The sequence below is a fragment of the Aplysia californica genome, unplaced genomic scaffold (genome assembly GCF_000002075.1).
Source record: "Aplysia californica isolate F4 #8 unplaced genomic scaffold, AplCal3.0 scaffold00041, whole genome shotgun sequence".
In the NCBI taxonomy this organism is placed as follows: Eukaryota; Metazoa; Mollusca; class Gastropoda; order Aplysiida; family Aplysiidae; genus Aplysia; species Aplysia californica.
In genome coordinates, this window is record NW_004797311.1 from 478,537 (window position 1) to 503,275 (window position 24,739).

Consider the following 24,739-nt stretch of genomic DNA (forward strand, 5'->3'; position numbering starts at 1 on the left):
TATATTTTTTAACCAACATTTATTTGATACCATGTGTCAAACTGCATTTCTAATAAATCTTAAAATATAATAATTATATCATATTATGAACCACTTTATACAGGTTACCGCCAGATACAGAAAATGTCTTGCATTCCACCAAAACAAGACATCGCGGACCACAAAAGGTCCATGGACCACCAGTTGAGAACCACCAATATAAGTTACTGGAAAAGACACAAAACAAAACAAAAAAGTGTAAATTAAAAAATCTTAAAAACAAAAACAAAAATTTTTTTTTTTCACACAATCCCTCATTCCGTGGCCAAGCACAAAAGGAAAACTTCAGTAGTAACTTAACAATACTGCCAGGAGCTGTTAATTTAAAGAGACAAAACATTTGCTTAGCTTTAGATTAATAGACATTTTACGGTGCTCGCAACTGCATAAGGCATAAGGTCAAATCAGCACCAATGGATGGATGTCAACAGAGAAGTCCTTACAGGGAATCAGGCTTACTCTGCTTACCTCTCTAGCTTCAACAGTACAAAGCCGGAAATAGCGGGTCACAAGAGTGTGACAACCATACAAAAGAAGTAGAGGAAAAATGATGATAGTAAGAATTAAGAAAGAAAAAGCAGCAGTTCCTTGTTGCAGTTCAGGAACAGTTATGAGTATGATATGGATGAATCAGCCCATTTACAATCCTACTGTGCATAAGAACATGTTAAAGTCCCCCCTTTGGGAATGGCCTAAAGACACTTCAGTCAGTAGCTTTTTCTGAGGGGCAGCATACGATTATTTTCTTACTCACTTTTCTTTCTTTAGTATAAGGAAGCATAACCATAAACAGAGGACGTGAGAGTACTTTCAACAGTAGGAGCTCCAAAAGGGACTTCCTGGACAGAAAAATTCCCCAGACTTCATAGGACACAAGTTAACATGGACAAAACAAGATAAGATCTGAGTCTGCTACAGTCAGGTAAGTAAATGTTAGGTAAGGTACAGTAAGGTAAGGAAGGACATAAAAAGAAAATACTTTTCTAATCTCATTTCTTTTGCCTGCCTCCACTTTCACAAGTCACATCATTACAACAATGAAATAAAGGGAACATAAATTACCAAAAGTCCAACAGAAAAGTCTACAACTTTCGACAATTCCAGAAAACTCATAAGAAAATAAATTCTAGAAAAAAGTGCCCTAATTCTCCACAATTCACAATCATTCCAAACACACGTGTTTACTATCTTTGGCAAAACTCACCAAACATTTGGAGCAGAGACGGATCAGGATTTCCCGCTGATGTTGGAGAAGATCCTGGAGCCCATGCTGCCCAACTTCTCCATCTTATCATAGAAGGAACTGCTCAGGTCGGCTTGTGATGAAGTCATCGGCAGAGTGGCCTCCACAGCTGAGGTTAGACTCTGACCTCCGACCTCTGGGGCCTGAGAGAAAGAAGACACAAAAGTATAATAGGCACTGCATCCTTGTTTGTTTGTCTGTTTGTTACTTGTCCGACTTTTGTTTCTTTGATAAAAGTCAGAAAAATGTTCTTGCTCAGCTACGGTTCAGGGCGAGTCCTTACAATAACAGTCACATTTCAGAGTTTGAGTTTTGAGTAAAAGCATGTACATCAATAACAGACAATTAGTGTTGGAAAAAAGTAATATATATGTGAGGCACCGTGGTGAAATTAGGCGCTCGTCTACATAATGAAATCGAAGAAATCTGTATATTTTAGGCAGATGGGCAAATTTTTTTCTAATTTTCTTTTTTTTGGCTCAACACCTTTTACGTCCATTTAAAAACACATTATTTGTAGGTTTCACTCAAAAACATTGATCAAGAGCACCAAAAATGTAAATTTTTAGTTTCCAAGGACTCTCCGGCAAGGAAGTTACCAAACTTTGGTAGCCATTCTCTCGCTAATTTTTACCTCTGAAACCAGGCAACCGTGACCTCCTTCAATCGCAAATATTTCAACTTCTATTCAACATAGAAGGATATTTGTTTCACTAAAAGGAAGGCAAATGAACAGGCTTTAAGATGATACCAATAAACCCAATTACCTAAAAATTGACGAGTGCCTGATTCCACCACGTCATGACACATTTAAGGATAGATAGATACATGAAGGATAGTTGAGATGTAGTACCTAGAGTTGCACCCTCCAACCACCCACAGCCACATTTCAGAAGGAAAAAAGATAAGGACAATAGCAATACTGTCATGAAGTGGGAAGAGAAGACCGTACCAGAGTAGCCCCCACCCATCTGTTCAAGAGAGCATGCAGTGTATATGGTGGATGGCAGTTTTCACAGGATGGACACTGCTGACAAGCTTCGGTTATAAGGAAACAAGCTGAGGTGAACAGTCGTGAAAGATAAGATAGGAGATACTTTTTACTAATCGTTCAGTGGAGGAAATTGACAGAGCTGACAGAAAGCAAATACCCTTTACCTAATGGATATACAAAAATGGAATTCAACAATTTGTTTTCCCTCTCATGTGAATGATTGTTGATTGACTGGGTCATAGAGGAAGAGCATTGATACAAATGTGCTACAAGAGTGCTGGAGTAATACAAAAAATGACAGGAAGAAATACCACAGAGGCTTCAAAATGACAGAGCTGACCAAAGCTGACCAAAGATGTGTTAACAAAATTCTCTTCCAGACATAGCTCAAGTTCAGGTATCACATTCAAAGGGGCAGAACTGAAATAACTATTCTGAGAATTCAACATTTTCATAAATCATTTTTCATAGATAAGTATACAGAAAATAATTCAATCTAACGTCATTCACACTGCTGCATTCTACATTGGGAACAGCTGTGATGAGCATATTGTATCATCACTGCTTTAGCAAAATGGCACATCTATTTATCATTTAGTAATGACATAACTTGTCAAGCATGTTTCTTTTGTAACTGTCAGCAAATTTTTGTTTTGGTTTTACGAAAAGATAGACAGATAGACATTGAACCACCAAAAAAATAAAAGGCAAGTTGCATTTTGGCACAACTCTGAGTAAAAGGCGAGAAAGGAATTCAGACCTAATTCAAATTTCCTACCACAACTTTTACATTTCAGCCAAATTCATTGTTTAACTTCCCCACAGCAGCTTTGTGTGTGTCTAACTTCCCCACAGTAGCTTTGTGTGTGTCTGCAGGGATAGAGGGACAAAGGGACAGACAGACAAACAGTCAGACAGACAAGACAGCACAATAAGGACCACCTTTCTAGATTATCTGCAATAGCAGTTATGGTAGCATCTCTTGAGAACTCTTTTAATTAAGCACAATGTCAACAATCAAAGGGCACAAGCCCAAGTAAACATAATATCTAGAAGCAAAGGAAGAAAGCACTTCTAGCCCTCAGAGGCACCTTTACTGTATGCAGCACTCACTCTGTTTATGGCTTGGGCAGTCATAGGCTGAGTGGTCAGAGCTGACCGGCTGGCCTGCTTGGAACTGAGCGGCAGGAGAGGGAACCGCTGTGGGCAGGACGACAAGGGAAGGATGTTGTGCTGTTCCTGGCTGCTGAGCACGGGACGAGAGGTCGTCGACCCCAGAACACCCCCGTGCTTGTCCAGGCTCGCCAGGGCTCCGAATATCACCTATATGGAAAATGACAAGTCAGCACATAACAATGGTGATAACAAATCACAACAACAATGTAAAACTCGAGTTCAATACATCATAAACATCCATATTTACAGTTGGGGAAGTATTTAAGATTCCCCCCCCCCCCCCCCCCTCCTCCACATTGTTCGGTCTTTTTGAAAAATCAGCTTTGAAATATAGAGGTTCCACTTACAATATTATTTTATAGCATTATCTACACCATATTGTTCAGTGTTTTTGTTCCCAGACCGGTCAAAACCTATCTATAACTTTGATTTTCAACACCCTGGCTTAAAACAATACTGATGGATACAAAAATAAGACTAGGCATTGGTAGAAAATATTAGAGGACTAAACATGTGAACTTCATACAAAGAGCAGAAAAGTCATATTGTCATAAGTTCAGTATATTAGACTTATTAGGACAAAAACCATAGAAACTTTAGATTAAAACGGTAAAATATTAAATTATATGGTTGTTCAAGTCATGTTTTAACGTCTATAAAAGTTTAAAAAACAGAATTTTGGTCAAATCGTCCCAACCAGCTATATGGGACATTCAAAATAGTATGTTTCAATAATGAAATCTCATTAAAAAGCATAATGATACATGTTATCTAGAGGTTCAAAGGTACTAAACAAAGGTGTAATTTTCTTCCTCAAGATTTACTTAAAATAAAGGCACCATCGAAAATGAAATCTTCGCCAATGTATTCCATATCAACTCAGTGGTAGAAACAGTTGGACATATGAGGTAAAAAGTAAAATCACTATTATTACCATTAGAATTCAAGCAAGTATGGTATACAAGAAACAAATAACTGAAAAGCCTTTTTAAGAGAGGAAAAAAAGATATGAGGCTGTTAGCGAAACAATAAAAATAAATGGGACTATGTGTTAAAGAAGCGACAGTCAACTATCCTGAATGCAGAAAAAGGAAGAGCATAGAATGGGGAAAAGAACTTACAGAACATCTCTGAGCTTGCTTCAGAAGGTTTGCTTGCATATATGGAGAGAAGACATCCAGATCAAATGGGTCAACTAATTCCTCCAGACCCGCTACAACAGCCTGACAGCGGTGTTCGTACTTTTTGTGGATCTGCAAACAAACAATAGCAAGGTATAAAATGATAAAGCACAGCAACATGTGCATTAACACAAAGAATCTAAACATCTTGATAACCCACAAATTTCACTCTCTGAGAACCTTCTGTCACAAAAACAATCTTGTACCATGAAGCTTTACAGATATATATGTGAGGCATCCTGATGAAATCAAGTGCTCGTCAAAATAATGAAATCGAAGATACCAGCATTTTGCCTCCAGTTTGACAATATTTTCTAATTTTTTTTTTGTGGCTCGGCACCTCTTATGTCCATTTAAGACTCCCCCCCCCCCTCTAGCTTGAACAGATATCTCATAATAGAAAACTTGAGCCCTGACATTTCAATCATTGGTAACATGATTGCAGTACAGAGGTGATAAGGTACAAGACAGCAACAATAGTATTGCCATATAAGCAGGATATGGCTTTAATCCATCCCTCTACACAGGATGACAAAGACAGATTTGGCAGCCTCCACTTTCATCTCAATCAGCAATTAATACCATTCCTTCGAAACACATTATAAATCCATAGAAATGCACATTTAATTTTACACTGGTAAGAGACTTAATTTCTCTCATACAACAAACTCACTTCTTCATCTCCTTTTCGAGGAATGATCAGCTGAATGAATTTGAAGTTGAACATTTCCTGCAACACTTCATGCTGGCTCAGTGGGTGGGGCCCGTTCTTCTTACCCCTCGAGGACAAAAGTTGTTCATAGGAAGTCAGCAGATCATCTGTCACCACAACCAGCAAATCTGTTATCACAGACCTGGAGACAGAAGAAGGGCAGACATTACAAAAACCAGGTCATTTTAGTGGGCGGTGCGGCTCACCCGGGTAGTGACAGGTAGTATTTAATGATTCCCTTGGTACATGTAGGTGGGTGGTATAAGTGTAAGCCTCTTAAAGGTGGCAAAAGTTGGCACTGGCTATAAAAAAGGTTGATAAACACTAAGCTAACATTAAAAATGAACAAAATAACAGATTGCATTGAGAAAGCTTTCAAAAAAGAAAAGTGATAGGTTTCTTTTTAGGCTTGAACGTAAAAAAAATTCCCAATTCTAATACAAATTATCAAAAAAATACATGCATAAGGATCCTACAGTAGAATAATTAACAATGTCGATAAATTTGGGATTATGAAAAGTACACTGACACAATAACAATTTTTGCAGGAGGAAAACGAGCCAATTGGACAGACATAACTAAGAAATAGTGAAGAAGTATGACTTCTTATCGATGCCCTTACATTTACTCTTCCAATCTAGCAGTTATTTGAGGTCTTGCTCTTCGACTTGATGTAATGATATTTAACAAGAATGGCTTTCCAAATTGCTCAGGTTTTGAAAACAGAGTATTTTCTATATTGGTGTTGGAGGCAATACAGTCGAACCTGCCTTAAGGGAAACCTGTGTAAAACGGAAACCTGTCTGAACAGAATCTCCCCGCTCCCCCCTTGATATATTCCTCTTTAATTACCTGTATAAAACAGAAACCTGTCCAACGCGGAAACTGAAAGAAAAATCCGCTCCCTTCCAAGGGTTTCACCTGTCTAAGACGGAAAATGCTTTGCCCGCTCAACCCTGATTTGAAACAAAACTCGAAGTTAAGTTCCGACGGCTCTAAACTTAACGCTATGGCCATGCCGCTGGGCGAGGAAAGGGAGTAGGGGTGCAATTTGGGGGTAGATGTTACCCCATCATGTGAGCCCTGAGCGATGCAGATGGTCAGTGTAGTGTGGGTGTGAAATCACACGACTGCCCGTGACACTGCTTGAGTTGTGAGCCACTACGGAAACTTTCTAGGGTTGCCAGAAGCAGAGGTGTGAAATTAGATTGACCAATGCCAGCCGAGAAAAGAGTTCAACGAATCGTTATTACAGTGAGGGGTGGCACTGGTGGGTGGGGCAAAGGGTGGAAGCAAAGGAGATGTTCAAACGTTCCTGTTTTAATAGGTAAAACAGTGGTCCTATGAAAAGCAAGCACTGGTGGTAATTGGATAAGTAAGACACACACATGTCATTATCAGAGAGGATAGCAGCTGAAAGGAGTGAAGTTTTGACCACTACTTGCCGATCGGACAAGCGATCCTTGATCCCACCGGCTGGGCCTTTGAACCCCCAACCTCCAACTCCCCCTAAATTCCCTTGTCTAAGAAGGAATTTTTTTCTGGCTCCCTTGCGATTCCATCTTACACAAGTTCGACTGTAGATCTTTTCAGAGATCATGTAGGGCTGGAAACTCAAAATGGCGATGTGCTGTTGCTTTATACTGGTGAGGACAATTGATGCCTTAAAACCAACAGCAAGTAAGTAAACATCCATGGTGCTGTAAACTTTATTAGGTTATACAAGGGACAGAAAGTTCATCCTGATGAAACTGCCGTCCAAAACACAAAGGTCCAAAACATCCCATATGTCATGAATGTAAGATACTTCAGAAAAGGGGCACACCTCTTCCATGAAGTTGGGTCATATATTACAGATAGGCTGTAACTCACCTCGGCAAAGCTTGCACTCCAATCTTGTTCAGGTCAGCACAGAGTCTGTGTAGAAGAGTCTGAATTTGCCATGATGCCTGTTCATAGAAGCAAAAAAGTTTGCCATGAAGCATTCTGCACAAAATGACCACAGTAATTGAATATGAATGACTAAGAATACAAGGACGCATTAAAATTTTAAATGCACTAAGGACAAGACCCATGAGCATGAGTTAAATAAAAAGGAGACACAAAAGCAGAAAAGGTATTCATGAAGCTGGAAAAACTTTAAAAATTTAGTTTCTCTAATAAAAAGTAAGACAACCGTGCTTTCTGCGGACAGTGATATCATATTTTGAATAAGAAGACGTTTCAGGTTCACTGCAGAGCGTATGAAAAGTTATATGTGACAAGAAAAAATTGATTAGAGGCATCACCATTTGGGATGACCGACAGAGCCACACAAGAAATAAAACAGAAAGAAAAATATGAAATGGACAAAAAAGATAACCAAAAAAGTACTGATGAGTATCCAAAAGAAACACAGCACATCTTGGCAATAAAGTACATTATTCTGAATCTCAAGTCCTGAGACAGTTTCTGATAAATATTTCTGTAACACTGGACATAGTCTCTAATCAGAAGCATGCTGAGTATTCTATATAATGCTTAACACATCAATAATTTCACTGAATCAGCTCACCTGCATTGGAACATAGATTTTAGACGAGAGTTTTTTTCCTTCCTCTGTCTCTTCAAGAATCTCAACTTCATCCCACCTCTGCAATTACAAAGAAATAGCAGAACAATGTCAGATTCTCATTATCATGGCAGTGATACAGTTTCAAATTTGATCTTTTAAAAAAGCTCAAAACATAACTACAGGACCTGTTCCACTATTATTTTTCTCATTTTCCATCAGGGTTGTACACTATTGTTTTTCTTTTCATAACATAAAAATTAAAAAACCCTACATCAGTTTTTATAAAATGATCTAAATCCCTTCATCAAAAGACAAAGGGTATTAAAAATGAACTTTATCAACCAAAAACTTATGACGATAGAAATGCTTCAGATTTGTTTAAACAATGAAACAGCAAGTGTGCCAACAGAAAGTTTGCGAAAACATCAACAAGAACAGTTATGCAACAGTTGTCCAGTGGCACTTGTGTTGATGAGCACTAGAGACAGAAATCCAGAAAAACAAAATCAAAAAGGGTTTCATGAGTTTGTATCGGTTAGAAGAATCTTGATTCTGTTCTTGTGCACCTTGGTGGAATGATAATATTGATGAGGAGGTTTAGAACGACAAAGAGGATGACAATGACCACAATAATGACAATGACGAGTTTCGAGTATGAGCAAAGAGATGCACATACACAGAATAATTGTTGCACGGAAAGAGTGAAGAGATAGATATATAGACGGAAAGAAAATAAAACCAACTAATGGCACCCTTCAACCACCCGCATGATGGTGATGATGATGATAATGGTGATAATGATGATAATGATGATTATGATGACGATGATGATGATGATGATGAAGATAAACTCAGTTGAGGGTACTCTGGTATGAGTTTTTAAATTCACAAAACGGTACAAAATAAAAACAGATAGTTACTGTCGCCGTTGAGAGTATCACATCTGGGCTTGTGCTGCTGATGTAGTCTGTGGTAGCTGTCATGAGCTTCTTTGCAGTATAGTTGATCCATATCCTGGACAAGAGAAATGGTGTTATATCATCCTTTTCAAGACTAAACCTTATTCAGTTGTTTTTGGCTTAGAAACGTAACGTTAACTTTTGTGAAAGTCATAAACATCTTGAATCTCAATTGCAGCCTACTGCATGGAACTTACATTATAATGATAATTATCAGAATCACAAAAATTTGCCCTATTAATACCAAAAGAGTATGTTGTAAAGTGTGCATGACCATTAGAAAAACCAAGCCCTTGGTTGTGACAAGTACATCTCAACTCATTTAATTTCAAGTTTACTTTGACTGCTGAACACAAAACCTCAGTCCCAAAATTCAACACAACGTCAAACTCCCTTCACATCCTCGATCACAATAAATTAAATACAGAAAAGAACTTGACAACATAGATAATGATAACTTAGCTGATCTGTAACTTTAAAACTTTTGTTTTTTGGATAATAAAATAACCCTATTCATGAGGATGAAAAGTTTTCAGGAGTTAATTCATTAGAAGCCATACCTGTAGGCCAACATTTGACACTGTACAAGCTTTGAGTGGACAGCTTGCCACTCTGGTAAGTCTGATGGCTTTTGTGTGCGCTTTTTGGTCAAACTGAAAGAACAAATTAAACAATTTCACATTTAACAAATTTGCAAAATATCACATCACTTTATCAGTTACGGACAAAGAGCAATGTTAGTAAAGTTTGAAACCCAAAAAGATTAATTCATATTTTTTGTTAGCAAACATGAGCAAACTAATTAAAATTTGATAAATCATTCCATCCAGTGACAACAAAAATTGTCCTTGCAAAATTTCAGATCAGCAATAAACAAATTTCCTTATTTTGTATAACAAATGAGACAAGGCACTTAAAATCTATCAAAGTATTTCAATGTGGTATATATAGCGTTAAAGCAAATCAAAAGTCAGTCACTGGGTAACAGGACAGATTGTTTTCTTTTGGACACTAAAGCTTTATTACCTGAACTAGGGCTATTAATCATCTCAAAAAAATTTTCTAAATATTTAACCATTAGGATGTAATCCTATTCCACACAAAAAGTACTGATAAATAAGATTGTTGTCTTACTTGGACAGGAGCAAAACTACACAATAATCTAGTTAAGTATTGAGGACATAAAGGGGCTGTGACAGACAGAAAATACAGACTGATAGCACAAAAATAGGTTCAAACAGAGCTACACCTACTGAGTACTTTTTAAATACAAAACTGTTCATTGAAACATAAAAACAATTTCCCCTCACAGTGTGCATGTGTGTGTGTTTGTGTGTGTGTGTTTGTGTGTGTGTGTTTGTGTGTGTGTGTTTGTGTGTGAGGAGTGTGTGTGTGTGTGTGTGTGTGTGTGTGTGTGTGTGTGTGTGTGTGTGTGTGTGTACGTGTGTGTTTGTGTGTGAGGAGTGTGTATGTGTGTGTGTGCGTGTGTCTTTTTCAACCTTCACTCCGTTTTTATAAGTTGGTAAGAGCTATCACAACACTGATATTATCAAGGTTACACACTTAAAGGAGGCTTGCTTGTCCCAGTCAGGGAGAGCCAGTATGCAGCGCTGTAGGTGTGGGGTGATTTCACTCATGGCAGAGCACATTCGCCCAGTCAGTAGAACTCTGAAAGGGGGTGATGGGTGAAATAAAACAACCAATGCTCAAACTCATCAATATAAAGACCTAAATTTCTTGTCTTATTTTAATTTGTTTCATAATTATTCATATAAGGAGTTAAAATTCAAATCACTTGACATCTCTTAAAAACAGAATAGAATTTATTGACACTGGACTTTCAGATAATTCACTTTGTAAACAACATCTCAACATTATTTTTATCCCTCTATTTGAAACAAGAATTTCCTCTACGCTACATTTTGATTCATGGCTGAGAAAAGAAAAACAAACAAAAACCTTCATATCATACCAATGAAAAAAACTAAGAAAACTACTCCAAAAAACTAAAAGAAACAAAAAGTTTCCAATAAGCAAAATTTTTTCCTGCTAATACAGGAGGTAAAAATATTTCTGCCTGTTCGGAGAAATGTCTCTTAAAAAGCATAGACTTTTCCATACAAAAGAACTCATGAATAAATAAGACGTTTTTTTCACAAATTCAGCTAACAAAAGAAATATGAGGACATTCTAACTGACGAAACAGTATCCTACTCACTAACATAATTACTTACTTATTTTCAGTGATGGCATTGGTGAGGGGATCAGGGATGTCAGCCAGTGATTTCTCCCACAGTCTCAGCTGCTCTGTGAGGTAGTCGAGAATTCTGTAAAACGGAAAAACGATTAAAAGAATCTTATTAAAAATGTGAAATTTGTTCAGAATGCAAAGTAAATTCATATTCAGAGCACACAGTTCATTCAGAAGGGGAAGGCTGAGGATGTAAGGTCTGAAAAACTACATCCCAATTTCGCAACAAGATTGGAAAGAAGAAAACTATAATCATGATCAATGAAAAACAAAAAAAGAGCAAACAAATTAAACTAAAACCTTAAGAACTTTGAAGTAACACATGGATTTACATGGCTATTCTGCAGCCCTTGAGCTATCACCAAAACATAAATTCATATACTGTACTCACTCTTGAACACACTTGACACAGGAGCCCTGCATGTATTTGAGAATATCTGCTGTGTCAGCAAATCTGTTGAAAGCCCCTTGTTCCTTCACATCCTCATTGTTTCCTCCCAAGACATAAGTCTCAGTGTCTTCCAGCAAGACTTTCAGCTTTTCATCCACACTGTGACACAGGCTGGTCAAATGAAAAAATGGCTCAGGAATAACATTGCTAGTTAAGTCACAAAAATGTATTTGGAAGTGAAAGGGTCAAGTTTGAGATATTTCAACATCTAAAGATAGACTTTATCATATGAAGATGTAGCCTTCCCAAAAGAAGAGAAGGAATGCTCTGAACATAACTTTTGATTTACAATAAATCGAATAAAATAAAATTACAAGGGACTGAGCAAAAAATGTATTTTTGTCTCCTGTAAAATAAACTTTTCTACAGTTGGTCACTTGGTACAGCATGTAATATTGGCTGTATATGGTGCAGTTTTGGTGAAACAAATATTATACCATCGACTTGTATATTCAATGAATCTCAGTATGACTTTTGAAAAAACACATGCCTGCCACGAACTAAATGGCAGGGGAATGTAACCTCTCACAACATCAATGACACAACAGAATAAGGTACTAATGATATGTAAAGAACAAGGGACAAGAATTTTGGATATAATTACAAAGGATAATGCAATTCTGATGAAAAATGAACTGCAGACTGCCATAATGTCAAGTTGTAACTTCTAAATTGACTAAAACTCAGGGGGCCGTAACTCATATTACAAGCTGCTCAGGAAAGGCCTCTGCAATTATGCAATATATATGACCTGCAATCATAAATGTGAGACTACAATATTACTTTTGTACTGCTGGTGTGAAAGCCCTGGCCTTAAGAACAAGGCCTCCGCAGTCGCTGAGGGTTTTTGTAGATGCTGCCTGCCAAATGTCTGCCATGATGATGTCACTGGGGTTCTCAGTCCATAAGAACACAGACAGATCTCGCTCACATTGTAGTGAACTGCAAGAACATAAAACATTGTCTTTAATAGAAAACAAAGTATATCAATTAAATAATTTAATTGATTGAATGAACAGAGGCACACGGTCATTTGGGTCATTTACGATAAATTAGACAGCAACAACAGAAGGAAATAAAAGAAATACGCACCTATCAATGGCAACCCACAACCACTCACAATCAACAGAACAATAGATAGTAGAGACAAACAGGGAGAATGATGTATGCACATATGTGGTTTGGAACACACTGTTTTTAGCCTCCCAGTGACGTTTTACAACATGACAACTGGTGCTGAACGGTAACACAATCTGGTTTTTTGACATACCTGTCATTCATGTCAGAGGTGAGTTCCATCATAACCTTGGAGATGGTACGATTGGTCAGTTCAGCAGCTGTGTCCAACTGGAACTGAACCAAAGCCTGTGAAATGTGGAGAGATAAGCAAATGAAATTGTAGCCAGGAGGTAAAAGATTGTGTATCCGTCACAAAACACAAAGTTATGTTCATGTGTCTTTCTATCTGTATATCAGGTCTATTTATGAGTATGTATAGCCCAGCAAACATTATTATTTAATGTTGACAGAATCAATATAAATCACTCCCATATTCATGAATACACAATATTTGAAAGAATTAATTAACCCTATAGTTCCAAACCCATGTCTCAGCGATCCATGCCTCTACCTATTTGCACACTGTTTTGTTGCCATGACAACTTACAGACAAGTGGTGAGTTAAAATGAATTATTATAATCTCATAATCAACATATCGCGGCCCCAGTGCTTTCTTGTCATATCTCCATTTTTTTTAACAGTAAAAATGTGACTTCTTCTTAAGCTCACTCTTCGTTATGAACTGTTTTCACTGTTATTAAAAATATAGATACGACAAGAAAGCACTGATGTCGCGATATACTGACGTCATTGAATAAAATGATACCAAATACAACTTGCACATTAGAAGCACTGAGTCAGTGACATTTTAAATACAAGAGAAATTCATATGTCTGCAGGGAATTTTTTGGACAAAAAAGATATGGAGGCAATGTATTAAAATGCAGTGTCAATCAGCATATTTTCATATATATATACACGACTGTGAGCACAGGGCACCCAGAAAAAAGTGGGAAAAACAAAAATGATTGCAGTACAGGCACACTTGTTTTAAAACCACTCACCTTCACTCTCCCAACAAACAACGGCCTGAAGAAATCCTCCCACACTTTCAAGCAAACAATGCTCTCACTGATTTGTTTCCAGCTCACTGTACTCTCAACCTGAAACAGCACAACAATGTGTCATGGACTCAACAAAGCAGAAAGAGTGGTCAAACCAACATCATCATTAGTTGCCAGATTCTGGAGCAGACATTAACAATCAAGGTTCATTAACTCATTTCTCTCCCTGAATACTTTTTTTAAAAAACTATTTTATTGTAATTTTCTCCTTCATCCATCTGTTAAGTTCTCTTTGTATATTCATACCATTAATCAGCACATTCTTTTTTGTTGTTGTTGCAATTTTAACTTCAACACTAGATGTCAAGCCTGAAAAATAAGTACCTTTTTTAAACCAAACATTTAAAAAATCACAAACTGATGACATATGTAGCAACTCCAGGAAACCTTTTACATGGTCATTTCTAGGCATTTTGAACAGGGTCATTTCTGAAATGCTGCTGAAATTCTGACTTCCAACCATTCTCAACCTTTCAAAACATCAATCAATTGCATGCGAAGTTATGGCCTTTTAACGACAAGCATTATCTTTGAGCACTGAATTTTTCCAACCCAATTTTTCCCTCTGATGCAAAGTAGCTAAAAGAAAAGGGTATTCTTGACTCACAGGTCATTTCAAAAGTGAAGCAAAAATTCCTAGAGTTTGTGAAGGTCGGTTTTCATGCAAGTGCTATCACCTTGCTTCTTCTCTTGTCAATCAAAGTGCGTTTATCCCTTCTTGGCTCAAGCCCTATCAAAATCCACTCTTAATAATTTTCAAGATGTAATCAACTGCAAGTCTTCATCCAAAAGTCTATATTTCGCCTCAGAACAGATCAAAACAAAGAAACAAACACAAATGAAGTACAAGAAACAGACCAAATCAGGGCATCTTTCAATCATTCTGTAGCCAAAAACAAACACAGGAACCAGTAACACTTAAAAGACATAGAAAGAGAAGATCACATGAAAGAGCCCATCAACCATTCATAATATTAGAACAAGGAAAACAACAAAACTTACTGTACTGAGTAGCTCCCAGACTTCGTCCCGAATGTCTGCCAGTCTTTTCACTGTGTTCACATAGTTCAGCAGCTTTCCCACTCCGGACTGAACATCTTGCAGACAACTGTACAACAAATATTTATTTCAACAGTGACCTCATAATTTAAGCTTCCATTTTAATCCCCTTCCAAAAAAAGAAAGGTAATGCGTTTTGTTGGGATTTAAAAAACTATTGAAACAACAGGGTGAAAGAGAAGAAGCTGGCCCTATGATCAGTGTAATGGGATGATAGCCAGATAACCAAATAACACGTGTTTAAAAGCAAATCTAGTCTTCCCATCCATAACACTTCTTTCCTCCTTAGAAACAGCAGGAGAAAATGAAGAGGGAGGGGAAAGGGGGAGGGGAGAGGAGAATAAGAGGAAAATAAAGAAGCAGAAGCAGGAGGAGAAGACCGCTGCAATTCTCGTTTCCTATGATTCAATTTTTCGAGCACAGAAAAAAACAGGTGTGAATAAAGACCCACTAACAAAAAGCTGGTTCAAAGTGTGACTGTTTATTTTCATAGCTTACACATATTAAAACCCTGGCCCCCTTCAGCAAGTGGATATGTAAAAATACATAGTACGACCTTGTCTGTTGTGCAGTTTTGTTTCTAGAATGAAGTTGAGTAGTAGTTCACAGCAAGTCTTCCAGATAATCACTAGGAACAGATTAAAACAATAGCAACATGAAAGAAGTAGTTAAAAGAAGTTTTTTTTTAAAAAACAGAACATATTAGAGCAACCGTCAACCATTCACTTTAAACAAATCCAAAACATACGTGTTTATCCACTGTTGACAATTGTCTTTGAGATGCTGAGCCTGAAGTGCTGTAGCAGGAGTCCTCAGCATGGGCTTGAAATCTGTGACAACAGCACTTTTTTTTGCGATCAAGACAATCATTTGCAAGACATACTGGGAAAACCCCCTAGAAAGAACTTTGAGCAGGGAAGATCCAGTACCAAGAACAAATTAAATGGGATAAAGAAGTATATTATTCTCCTAAGATGTGTAAAATGTGAAATTATGGTACCCCTGAGATAATATTCAGATGCGTAAGAACTGAAAATGTGATGCCCTAGACCCATGGTTCCAATGAACTAAATACTAACTAATAATACAGCCTGAATCATTCTGTGTCAAAATCATTTTCAATATTTAAAAAAAAAAAAAAAAAAGATTTAATCTTAGTTATGCACACATAAATATCAAGTGATGTCTTTTAAAAAGTAAATGCAGCTTCAGAATATGTAAGCGATTCAATCAAAATCAAAAATATTTACTATGTAAAGGGAAGATTGTCAGTGATAACCCAACTTACTTCTCACAGACTGTGGTAAGCACCTTGATGATATGGTTCCCTGCATGTCCCAAAGAAGAGTGTCTGTAAAACAGAACAGTGAAAAGGAAGGAACAGTTAAGAAACACTGTAAAAATCAGGGACATTTTGTTAGTCATTGAGTCTTCATATGTTTCACCTTGTTTCTCAAATCGGTATTATTTAACAAAATATCAGAACCATTGTTACATATAAATAATCAGGTTCTCCCTTACCCTGGTTTGATTTGGACACAACGCTGTCCAGCGTGGTCAAGAGCAAACCAAATGGTTCTCCTGGGGTGTGACCGGAGCTCTGAGAGTCATGATAGTAGAAGACAGAGTAGATCTGCCGTAGCGACGATGTGAGGAGCCGAGCAACTCCTGTCACCTGCAGCTTCACATTGCCCTGCTGGCCAGAGTGCAGAATCTGCTGCAAGGCTTTCTGAGGGGGGGAAAAAAGGGACAAATAACCCTCAGGAAGAAAAGTAAAGCTGAAGATAGAAACTTCAGATTCCTGGAGGAGGTTCTTTTCTGTTCAAAGCATCAAGTCTTAATTTATTAGGCACTAGTTGTTCGCCAGTTGAAACACAAGCAGGAGCACAGAAGTCTCCATCTAAATAGTCAAATCTCCCAAATTGTTAAAATGACACTGTAGACAAAGGTTATGTTAGCAAACTCATATTTGTAACTTAAAGGCAATGATGATGGTGAAGAGGAAGATGACGACGAAATTTAAGAGGGTGCTGACTTAAGCCTCATGGTTCTTTCATTGCTCTAAAGCCAGTACTTGCAGAACATTTCAAACACATTTGTGCTTAACTTCTATATTCACAAACTTCATTAAAAATTTCATTAAAATATAAATCTCAACTCATTTTACAGATGCAGAAGTAATCACTTTTACTTCCTCATGCACTGCGTACAGACTGAGGTCTTTTGAAAAGTAAAACAACGCTTAGAAATCTTCTTTTTTTTTCGGGGTAAGTGGTAGGCCTGTTCATGGACTTAGTATTCTCCACAACATTTTTAGCAATACAAAATGACTTTAACATGCATAGTGTACAATTCTTTTTAGAAATATATACCATGATAAGAAAAGTACAAATATAACTGACAATGTCACAAAAACTAGCACATCAAATAGAAGTGTTCCTTGTTTCAGAGAACATACTTACTGTACGAGCTAACAAAAACTCAGTGAAAACTTGGCGTGGAGTGCTGTCTTCTAACAGAATTATGGAGCACAAGACATTGGCCATTTGCTGAAAAGAGAAACGTTTCAGTTCTATGTCAACCAATGACAAATTCTACTAAACTGATTTTCAAAGGTATATTCAAAATAAGGAGATTTGCCAACCACGCCTTTTTTCTAAATACTGAAAAAGAATGATCTAAATCATATAAACATGCAGTTACATCGATTTTTGAGAAAGCATCAGCTTTCTTACAACTATTCTGATCTACATAGGAAACACAAATTCACTATCATACACAATGGCCACAAGTTCAAACAATAGGTCAAGGCACACAAAAGTCTTTATGCCAAAACAAAAATTTGTCAGAAATCATTAGACCAACATTATCAAATCCAGATAATCATACCGGGCCAAAAATTTTGAACAAGTTTAAACGAGTATCCTTTACTTACCCTAATGCATGCATTTACTCATGATTTCTTCATCACAATTAAGTTTTCAATCTAAATGAAAACACAACGTCGAAACAACAACTCAAGCTCATAATTTTGAAAAAAAAAAAAAGCTTCACAATCATACCAAGTCACTTAGATCAGCCTCTGTGTCTGTTAGCAGAGAACGGCAGCCCTGTACAGAAATAATGGTTTTAAATTGTTAACAAACATAAAGTTAGCATAATTGTCTACAGGTAGGGTTTAAAAAGGCAATTACAAGCAAAATACATATGGCTCTAGTCAATAAAATTTAGCAGTAAAATAAACATACAACAAATTCACCTCAGTATTTCGAACAATCCAATGGGTTTTTCAGCATGTCATATCATCTTGTTAATAAGAAGCGTGAGAAGTCGGTCAGTGCTCTTCCACAGGGTTTAAGTGAGGAATCTGAGTGTATGGTTGGCAGAAAATAAATACAATCTCCATAAGCCACAAACACAAATTAAGGCAATTACAAAAAGTACCATATTATCAACCAGATTATTATATTTTCTCAATCTCAATATCACACAACAACACACTTTTCTAAAAAAAAGGTAAATCTAAATGTTTGTAACATCAGCCATATGATTTAAGAACAAAAAATGAGTCTACCTAATTCTTCCAGTTCCACAATTACAGCATAACACTGCTGATATGGCTGATGTTGCAAACATTTAGATTTACTTTTTTTTTAAGTGTTTTGTTGTGATATCGCCATTGAGAAAATATAATAATCCGGTTGATAATCTGGTGTTTTTAGTAATTGCCTTGATTTGTGTTGGCGGCACATCTGTGGGTCCTCAATAAAAAATCAAAGAGATGACAGTATAAAAGTTACTGTGGGGGTGAGGTGACCTGTTAGTCTTGTCTCATCATTTAAGTAAGAACGATTTCTTTTAAAAAAAACTGAAAAGCTTCCAAGTAACCAGACATGGCTAGAGTATAAGACTGTCGATAGGAAGGAACATAAAATGGAAACTTTACATCCACAGACCTGCAAAATCGTGGTCTTGAAATGACTGATGGCAGCCCACTGTCTTGTGAGGACAGGGAACCACGTTATGACATCCGAGGAGCGCCGGGGGTCCAGGTGCAGACTGGTGTTGATGTGACGAGCCAACAAGTAGAGCTGAGTGGCCTCCAGGTACTCCTGACTCTCCACACTGCTCCAGATCTAAGTGCACACAAATAAACAAAAGAAAAAAAGCTATCTAAAGACTGGACCAGTTTTTAAAAGCAGCAAAAGAATCAAAGAAGAAGAACGAGTAGGAGGCGGAGGAGGAGGGGGGGAGAGGAAATGAGGAAGAAGAAAAAGAAGGAGGAGGAGGGGGAGGAGAGAAGAAAAAGAAGAAGAAAAAGAAGAAAAAAAGACAAAGAAGAAGAAGTAGAAGAAGAAGAAGAAGAAAAAGTAAGAAGAAGAAGAAGAAGAAGAAGAAGAAGAAGAAGAAGAAGAAGAAGAAGAAGATCACTGTCATTCTTATTAATATTGTTATAAGTACTTGCACTCCATTCTACAAATCAACAAACTGCAATCAGCGTCTGTGGTGTAGCATTAGGTGCTTCACTGTCACATGTGAGAGACCCAAGTTCGATTCCCAAGTAGAGCAAATCTTTATCAAGTAACTTGGCTTTTCTGCTAGGATGTTGTATCCCTCCCAACCAAGGTTGACCTTGACTGGCAAGGCATAAAAACACCTACATTTGAAAAAAGAAAAAAAAATTGCAAACTAGTTTTGTATTCTTACAATCACTTTTTCCCCACTCTTACCTTTTCAGGTATATCCATAAGAAGTTTGATCTGGGCAGCAGTACCATAGAAGTCTTGCTCCCTGGTATTCCTAGAGTTTAAAAAAACAACAACCGCACATCACTAACAAACAATAGACAAACAATTCATCCTGAATTAAGCTTTAAACATAATAAAACTACAATGTACATTATTTTTATCTGTATGAATTCAAAGGGACTGACCATACAGTAATGCCCCCAAAACACATTTTTAACAACAAATAGGAAAAGAAAATCATGCTCATATGTTTCAAAACAATGATACAACAATAATCCACCCATCAAGAATATTTTAAGTGCATATATTATGCACATCTAAAACTAAAAACTATCAAACTAGTTTTTTTAGTTAAAGAGAAGTCTATCTGAACAACACAGTTTATGCTGTCACTGTTCGGAAATAGCAAAAACAACACACAAAAAGAAAGAGAGGAAATGGATAGAAGTGGTGTCTTTTCCCTACTGTCAGTAACTATTAATAACAAAATCTTTTCTAAGGCTGGAAAGCATGAAAGTAAATATTCCAGTAGCATTGGAAACGTGAGATACTCACTTGTCTCTGTCAATATTGATGTGCATGTGGAAAGAAGCTCCTTTAACCATGTGCTTTTGACGCATTGTGTTGCACAAGTTTTCCATGCTTGAAATAGACTTCATCACCTAATGTCCAAATAACAAATATCCAATGAGATGAATTGATCCCAACTTAGTGGTTACATTAAGCCCTAAAACAAGTACACCTATAAATGAACTGTATGTTATAATAAATGCAGAAACAATTGTTTAAACAAATACAAACGCATGGGACCCTAGTCATCCAACGATTTCAGAAATTCCAATGAACCCTGTGCAAAATGTGTGTGATAGATTTCAGGAGGAAGGTTACTAAGCTGTTCTCTTCTGCACAAAACATTAACCTCAGCAAAGACAAACTGGAACCCTAAGTGGTAGCAATCAGAAATGGTTTGGCATGCCTGAATTGACTGATATTTGCTCCGAACTGTGTCATACTGGAAGTATCCAATTTGTTCCCATATGTCTTTGTAAACCAAATTTTTTTCAAGGATTTTCGGCAGATATCTTTCTTATTTTCTTTCTCTTGTCAATTTTGTAGTAAAATAAGAAAAATATAAGATGTCCAAAAGCGCAAAATTTAATTATAATATTATCAGCTATCAAAAGAGCAACAAAAAAAAAATACAAATAGACAGAGGCTGAAAGCCAGGAGAACATATATGACAAACATCTATCATAATTTGCACTTCAAATTACAGTGGACAGAACAAACACTTACATTTTCAGCACTTGTCTTCATATCCGCAATTGTATCTGCTGCATCAATGAGATCTCTGTACCTCTCTCTATTTGTTCGAAGACAGAAGCAATAAAACAACACATGTCACATAACTAATGCACAGAGAACATATATACAGCACATTAGATGAAGTTTTGATGTATGTTAAATATTTCAACTTGAGAAGCCCAGTTGCCACTAAATCAAAGAAAAGCAAAAGAATACAGCCTTTAGCAAAAATCTAATTAAATGATTCCGTCCATGATTTTTTCAGGCTCTGGACAGAATTATTTTTCCCTGTTCAGTTTTAGACCTGGGGTGCATCTATTTAATGCATTACTGTGAAGCTCTAAGTCACTCTAATAGGTATTGTCATATACCAAAATGATGGGAATAAATAGAAGAATCTGTTTATATCAATAACAATGACCTATAATCTGTTTGTACTGCATTTTCCTTCAGACAAAAACGAAAGGGAAAAAAAAATTGCGCCACAGCTCTTCGAAAATTTCGACTTACCGCATTTTCTCAGTTCTACAAGTCCTTATAATCCATAGGAATCAACACAACATTGTAGCGATATCACCCTAGCACACATTTATGCAAGAATCTCACAAATTTAGTTGAATATCTTTCTTTGAAGGGCCTTTTTATTATACCAGGCCCCGTGTTGTTTACCCTTAGATCTAGCCTACATCGCGACAACAAAACAACGATTTTTGCAAGAATTTCGCGGAGTTTCGATCGACATTGGCGTTCAGAAATTGAGGTAAGGTTTGTTTACAAGCTCTACTTCCTTTCGACAACTTGAAAAGTAGGAACTATGTTAAAAAGTGCACCTTTGTTTCGGATTTAGTTGAGCCGCTGACAGCGGACGAATGGACGCAACGGAAAAACTCAGAGCCGCTGTCAGCAGCGGCAGAATGGACGGAATCAGTTAAGATCTATCCTTTCCTTTTTAAATAAAACCTTATAAATGTCTTTTTCCTTTCAGGTAGTAATATAGGTTTGCTGAACTGACCTTACTGTAAATTGATCATGAAATACAAGGCCAACATGAACTTACAGCTCACTGAATAAATAATACTTTTTACTAATAAGAATATCAAAACTGAATTTCGAAGAAAAAAAGTCTTACCCGACCATCACTCGTAAATCTTCTTTCTTTTTCTCAATATCGGATCTGAAAATAAAATTTATTAATAGTCTCTCAATCAAGACAATGACAAGAGTTCAATATAAAACAAAAGAAACAAGACACATCACAATGAGAAAAGGCCTTTACCTATATCTTAACACTTCAGTGATAGATTCTGAATTGCTTCTCAAAAAAAACAATCAGTATATTGTGTTTTACTCTCTGCATCAAACCGGCTTTAAACTCATGCATCATCTTGTTGTGCTACACTATATTACAAACATGCATTCTGCAGCTCACCTCAGATATAGCTTACACATTAGGTTTCTTAATTAAAGTATGTTTTACAGCAAGCAAATATTTTCATATTTCCTTTATCACGAATCAATAACTAAGGGAACACGTGTCACAACCCAGTGAAATCAGGCGCTCTTCAATTTTTGGGCACATATGGAGTTATTGGTGCCATTTTAAAGGTCGTTCATTTGCTTTGTTATAGATAAAAAATATATCCATTTATCTTGAATAGAAGTCAAGATATTTGCGATTGAAGGAGGTGGGGTCGCCTGTTTTCAGAAGTTAGATTAGCGAGAAAATGTCCGCCTAAGTTTGGTAAATTGATGTATTCAATAGCTTAAGAGTCCTTAATATTTTGTGTCTTTACACAAGGTTTTTCAGTAAAATTTACATGGAAATGTGTTTTCATATGAACATAAAAGGTGTTTCAACTTAACCAAGAGAGAAAATTTTGATAAAAATTGCCAAACTGGACAATAAATGACTTTTTCTTCGATTTCATTATTTTGACGAGTGTCTGATTTCACCACGATGCCTCACATATGATTATGAAGTTGTATTCGCAGTACATTCTTGTGCTTCCAAATTTTTTTAGCATACTTTCATTTCATTATTGCAACATACCTTGTCTTCTTCTCCAAGTCTCTGATTTCTTCAATAGTATGCTTTTCAAACAAACTGTTTGCATCTGTGTCCTGCATGTTTGGTTTTGATTCAACAGCACCTGACAAAAAAAAGAAAAAACTTCTCTACTTACTACATTAACACTTGAACATAAGAACAGCACAGAGTGTCACTTAGTTTCTCCTCATTACTCATGTTTTCACAATTCATGATCTGGGGGGCGGGATGTTAATTCAATGTCAGAAAACTGCTACAAAATCACTAATATTTAATTTTAATTCTTTTTTCAAATACACATCTTTTAAACATGACAACCATGAAAAATTCGAAATTTTAATTCTGAAAAAGAAGATAAAAGAGGAGCTGGTTATTTTTTTAATCTGACAGGATAGATGAGTTACAAAGGAAAACCCGATAGTCTCAACTACAATGGGAGACATAAGTAACATGCCCATACTGTATCAGAGCTGAAATGGCTCATTGAAAGCAGTGTATTCTTTTTCCAACATAGTTTTATTTTTATGCTATCATTTTGTAAATATTTTTTATGACTATTTTAATAAACATATAATATTTAGGTGGATTATCTCCCTTTTTCTGGATTTCGTGCTAAGCGCCGAGACGAATCCTCCCAGAGCTAAATGGTTTCCAGAAATAAGAAGACAGAGTACCCCCCAAAAAAATTGTCAGAATCTAGGTCTAAAGAAATCAAAATGAGACATGAAAATAGTATTGTATGTCATGGGAATTCCCTTGTCTTGTTGTCTTTCCTTGAAAATATTTACAATACATGTTATACAAAACATTGTATTGTCAATATCATATTTATATTATAATGCCCTCACCAAGACGAGAATACTTCATGTCATCTCAATTAGTTTAGTTTGTTATAGAGTTTAACATCACTTGTAACACAAGGTCGTGTAAAAGTTGGAGATTAGAGCACCTGCCCACCACCCATCTTTTCCAAGTGCAGACAAATTCATATAAATAATAATTTACATACACACATACTAGATCTAATTGTACATATTTGCAAAGCACGTCCCTCAATTTGAACTTGCACTTTCAATTCTAACTTATTACACCAATAAGCCCTCACGCAGACTCAAAACATTTATAATAATTTAATATTCAGGTTCCTCAACTTCCAGTGAATGAATGAGGAAGCATTTTAGGGAAAGCTGTCAATTTTGCAGCAGGTGCTCAGACACTTACATTCTAACAAGACCTTTCGCTTTCTTGGGTGAACACTCATTCTGACTTAGATCTAGGTAAAGTAAGCAAATTTTGTATAATATAAATCTTCTATCGTTAAATTCTAAGATGAATTGTCATTTCAGCAACTGTGCAAAAGAACAACACAACAAACTGTACTGTAACAAGTAGCCTACAAAAGTCAAGTGTAGGGCAGCGGACTGTGGAAACTTTGCCAACCCAGATCGGGGTGAACCTGCGAGACTGTGACTTACAGTTGCAAAAGCTGCAGGCTATCTAAATAAGTGAGCTTTCTCTTAATACGTTTTTCTTTTTTAATCCAGATTTAATTTCCTTCCTGAAGTAACCAACACGATTGTCAACAACAATAGACCTGCAGCAACTTAAAAAACTGAACCTATTGAATCATAACAAAAACAATTGTCATAGCCTCATTATCACAGCTAAAGACGGTCTAAATATCAGAACCGGTCTGTTAGCAATGAAGGCACCTTTGTATGCATCTGTATCTACAGCAAAAGCATCAAACAAACGTTAAAATAACCAAAAAACGTGAACTGGTGACACGTCAACTTTGATACCTGAAGGCCGGTGGGAAGCCATTTTGTTATGCTG

The 24,739-nt window shown here is 36.6% G+C and overlaps 1 protein-coding gene across 3 annotated transcripts; it reads right to left on the reverse strand.

The window, feature by feature from the left end:
- On the reverse strand, positions 1–24,739 carry LOC101854476 (conserved oligomeric Golgi complex subunit 1). Of its 3 annotated transcripts, none has more exons than XM_013079111.1 (28): positions 24,706–24,739; positions 22,907–23,006; positions 21,986–22,030; positions 20,848–20,914; positions 20,107–20,213; positions 19,534–19,603; positions 18,760–18,939; positions 17,866–17,913; positions 17,266–17,352; positions 16,325–16,532; positions 16,092–16,154; positions 15,552–15,633; positions 14,747–14,852; positions 13,685–13,783; positions 12,831–12,925; positions 12,344–12,502; positions 11,501–11,671; positions 11,093–11,185; positions 10,422–10,526; positions 9,419–9,511; positions 8,820–8,913; positions 7,900–7,977; positions 7,218–7,294; positions 5,307–5,487; positions 4,574–4,705; positions 3,390–3,599; positions 1,244–1,425; positions 1–206 (listed from the first exon to the last, which is right to left on the reverse strand). In XM_013079111.1, exons 1-27 carry the CDS (start codon positions 24,725–24,727, stop codon positions 1,267–1,269), a joined length of 2,931 nt encoding a protein of 976 aa, XP_012934565.1. In that variant the 5' UTR covers positions 24,728–24,739; the 3' UTR covers positions 1–206; positions 1,244–1,266. The 3 variants fall into 3 exon arrangements, with proteins under 3 accessions (XP_012934565.1, XP_012934568.1, XP_012934566.1); XM_013079114.2 differs by lacking the exon at positions 24,706–24,739 and adding an exon at positions 24,616–24,660; XM_013079112.2 differs by lacking the exon at positions 24,706–24,739 and adding an exon at positions 24,301–24,578.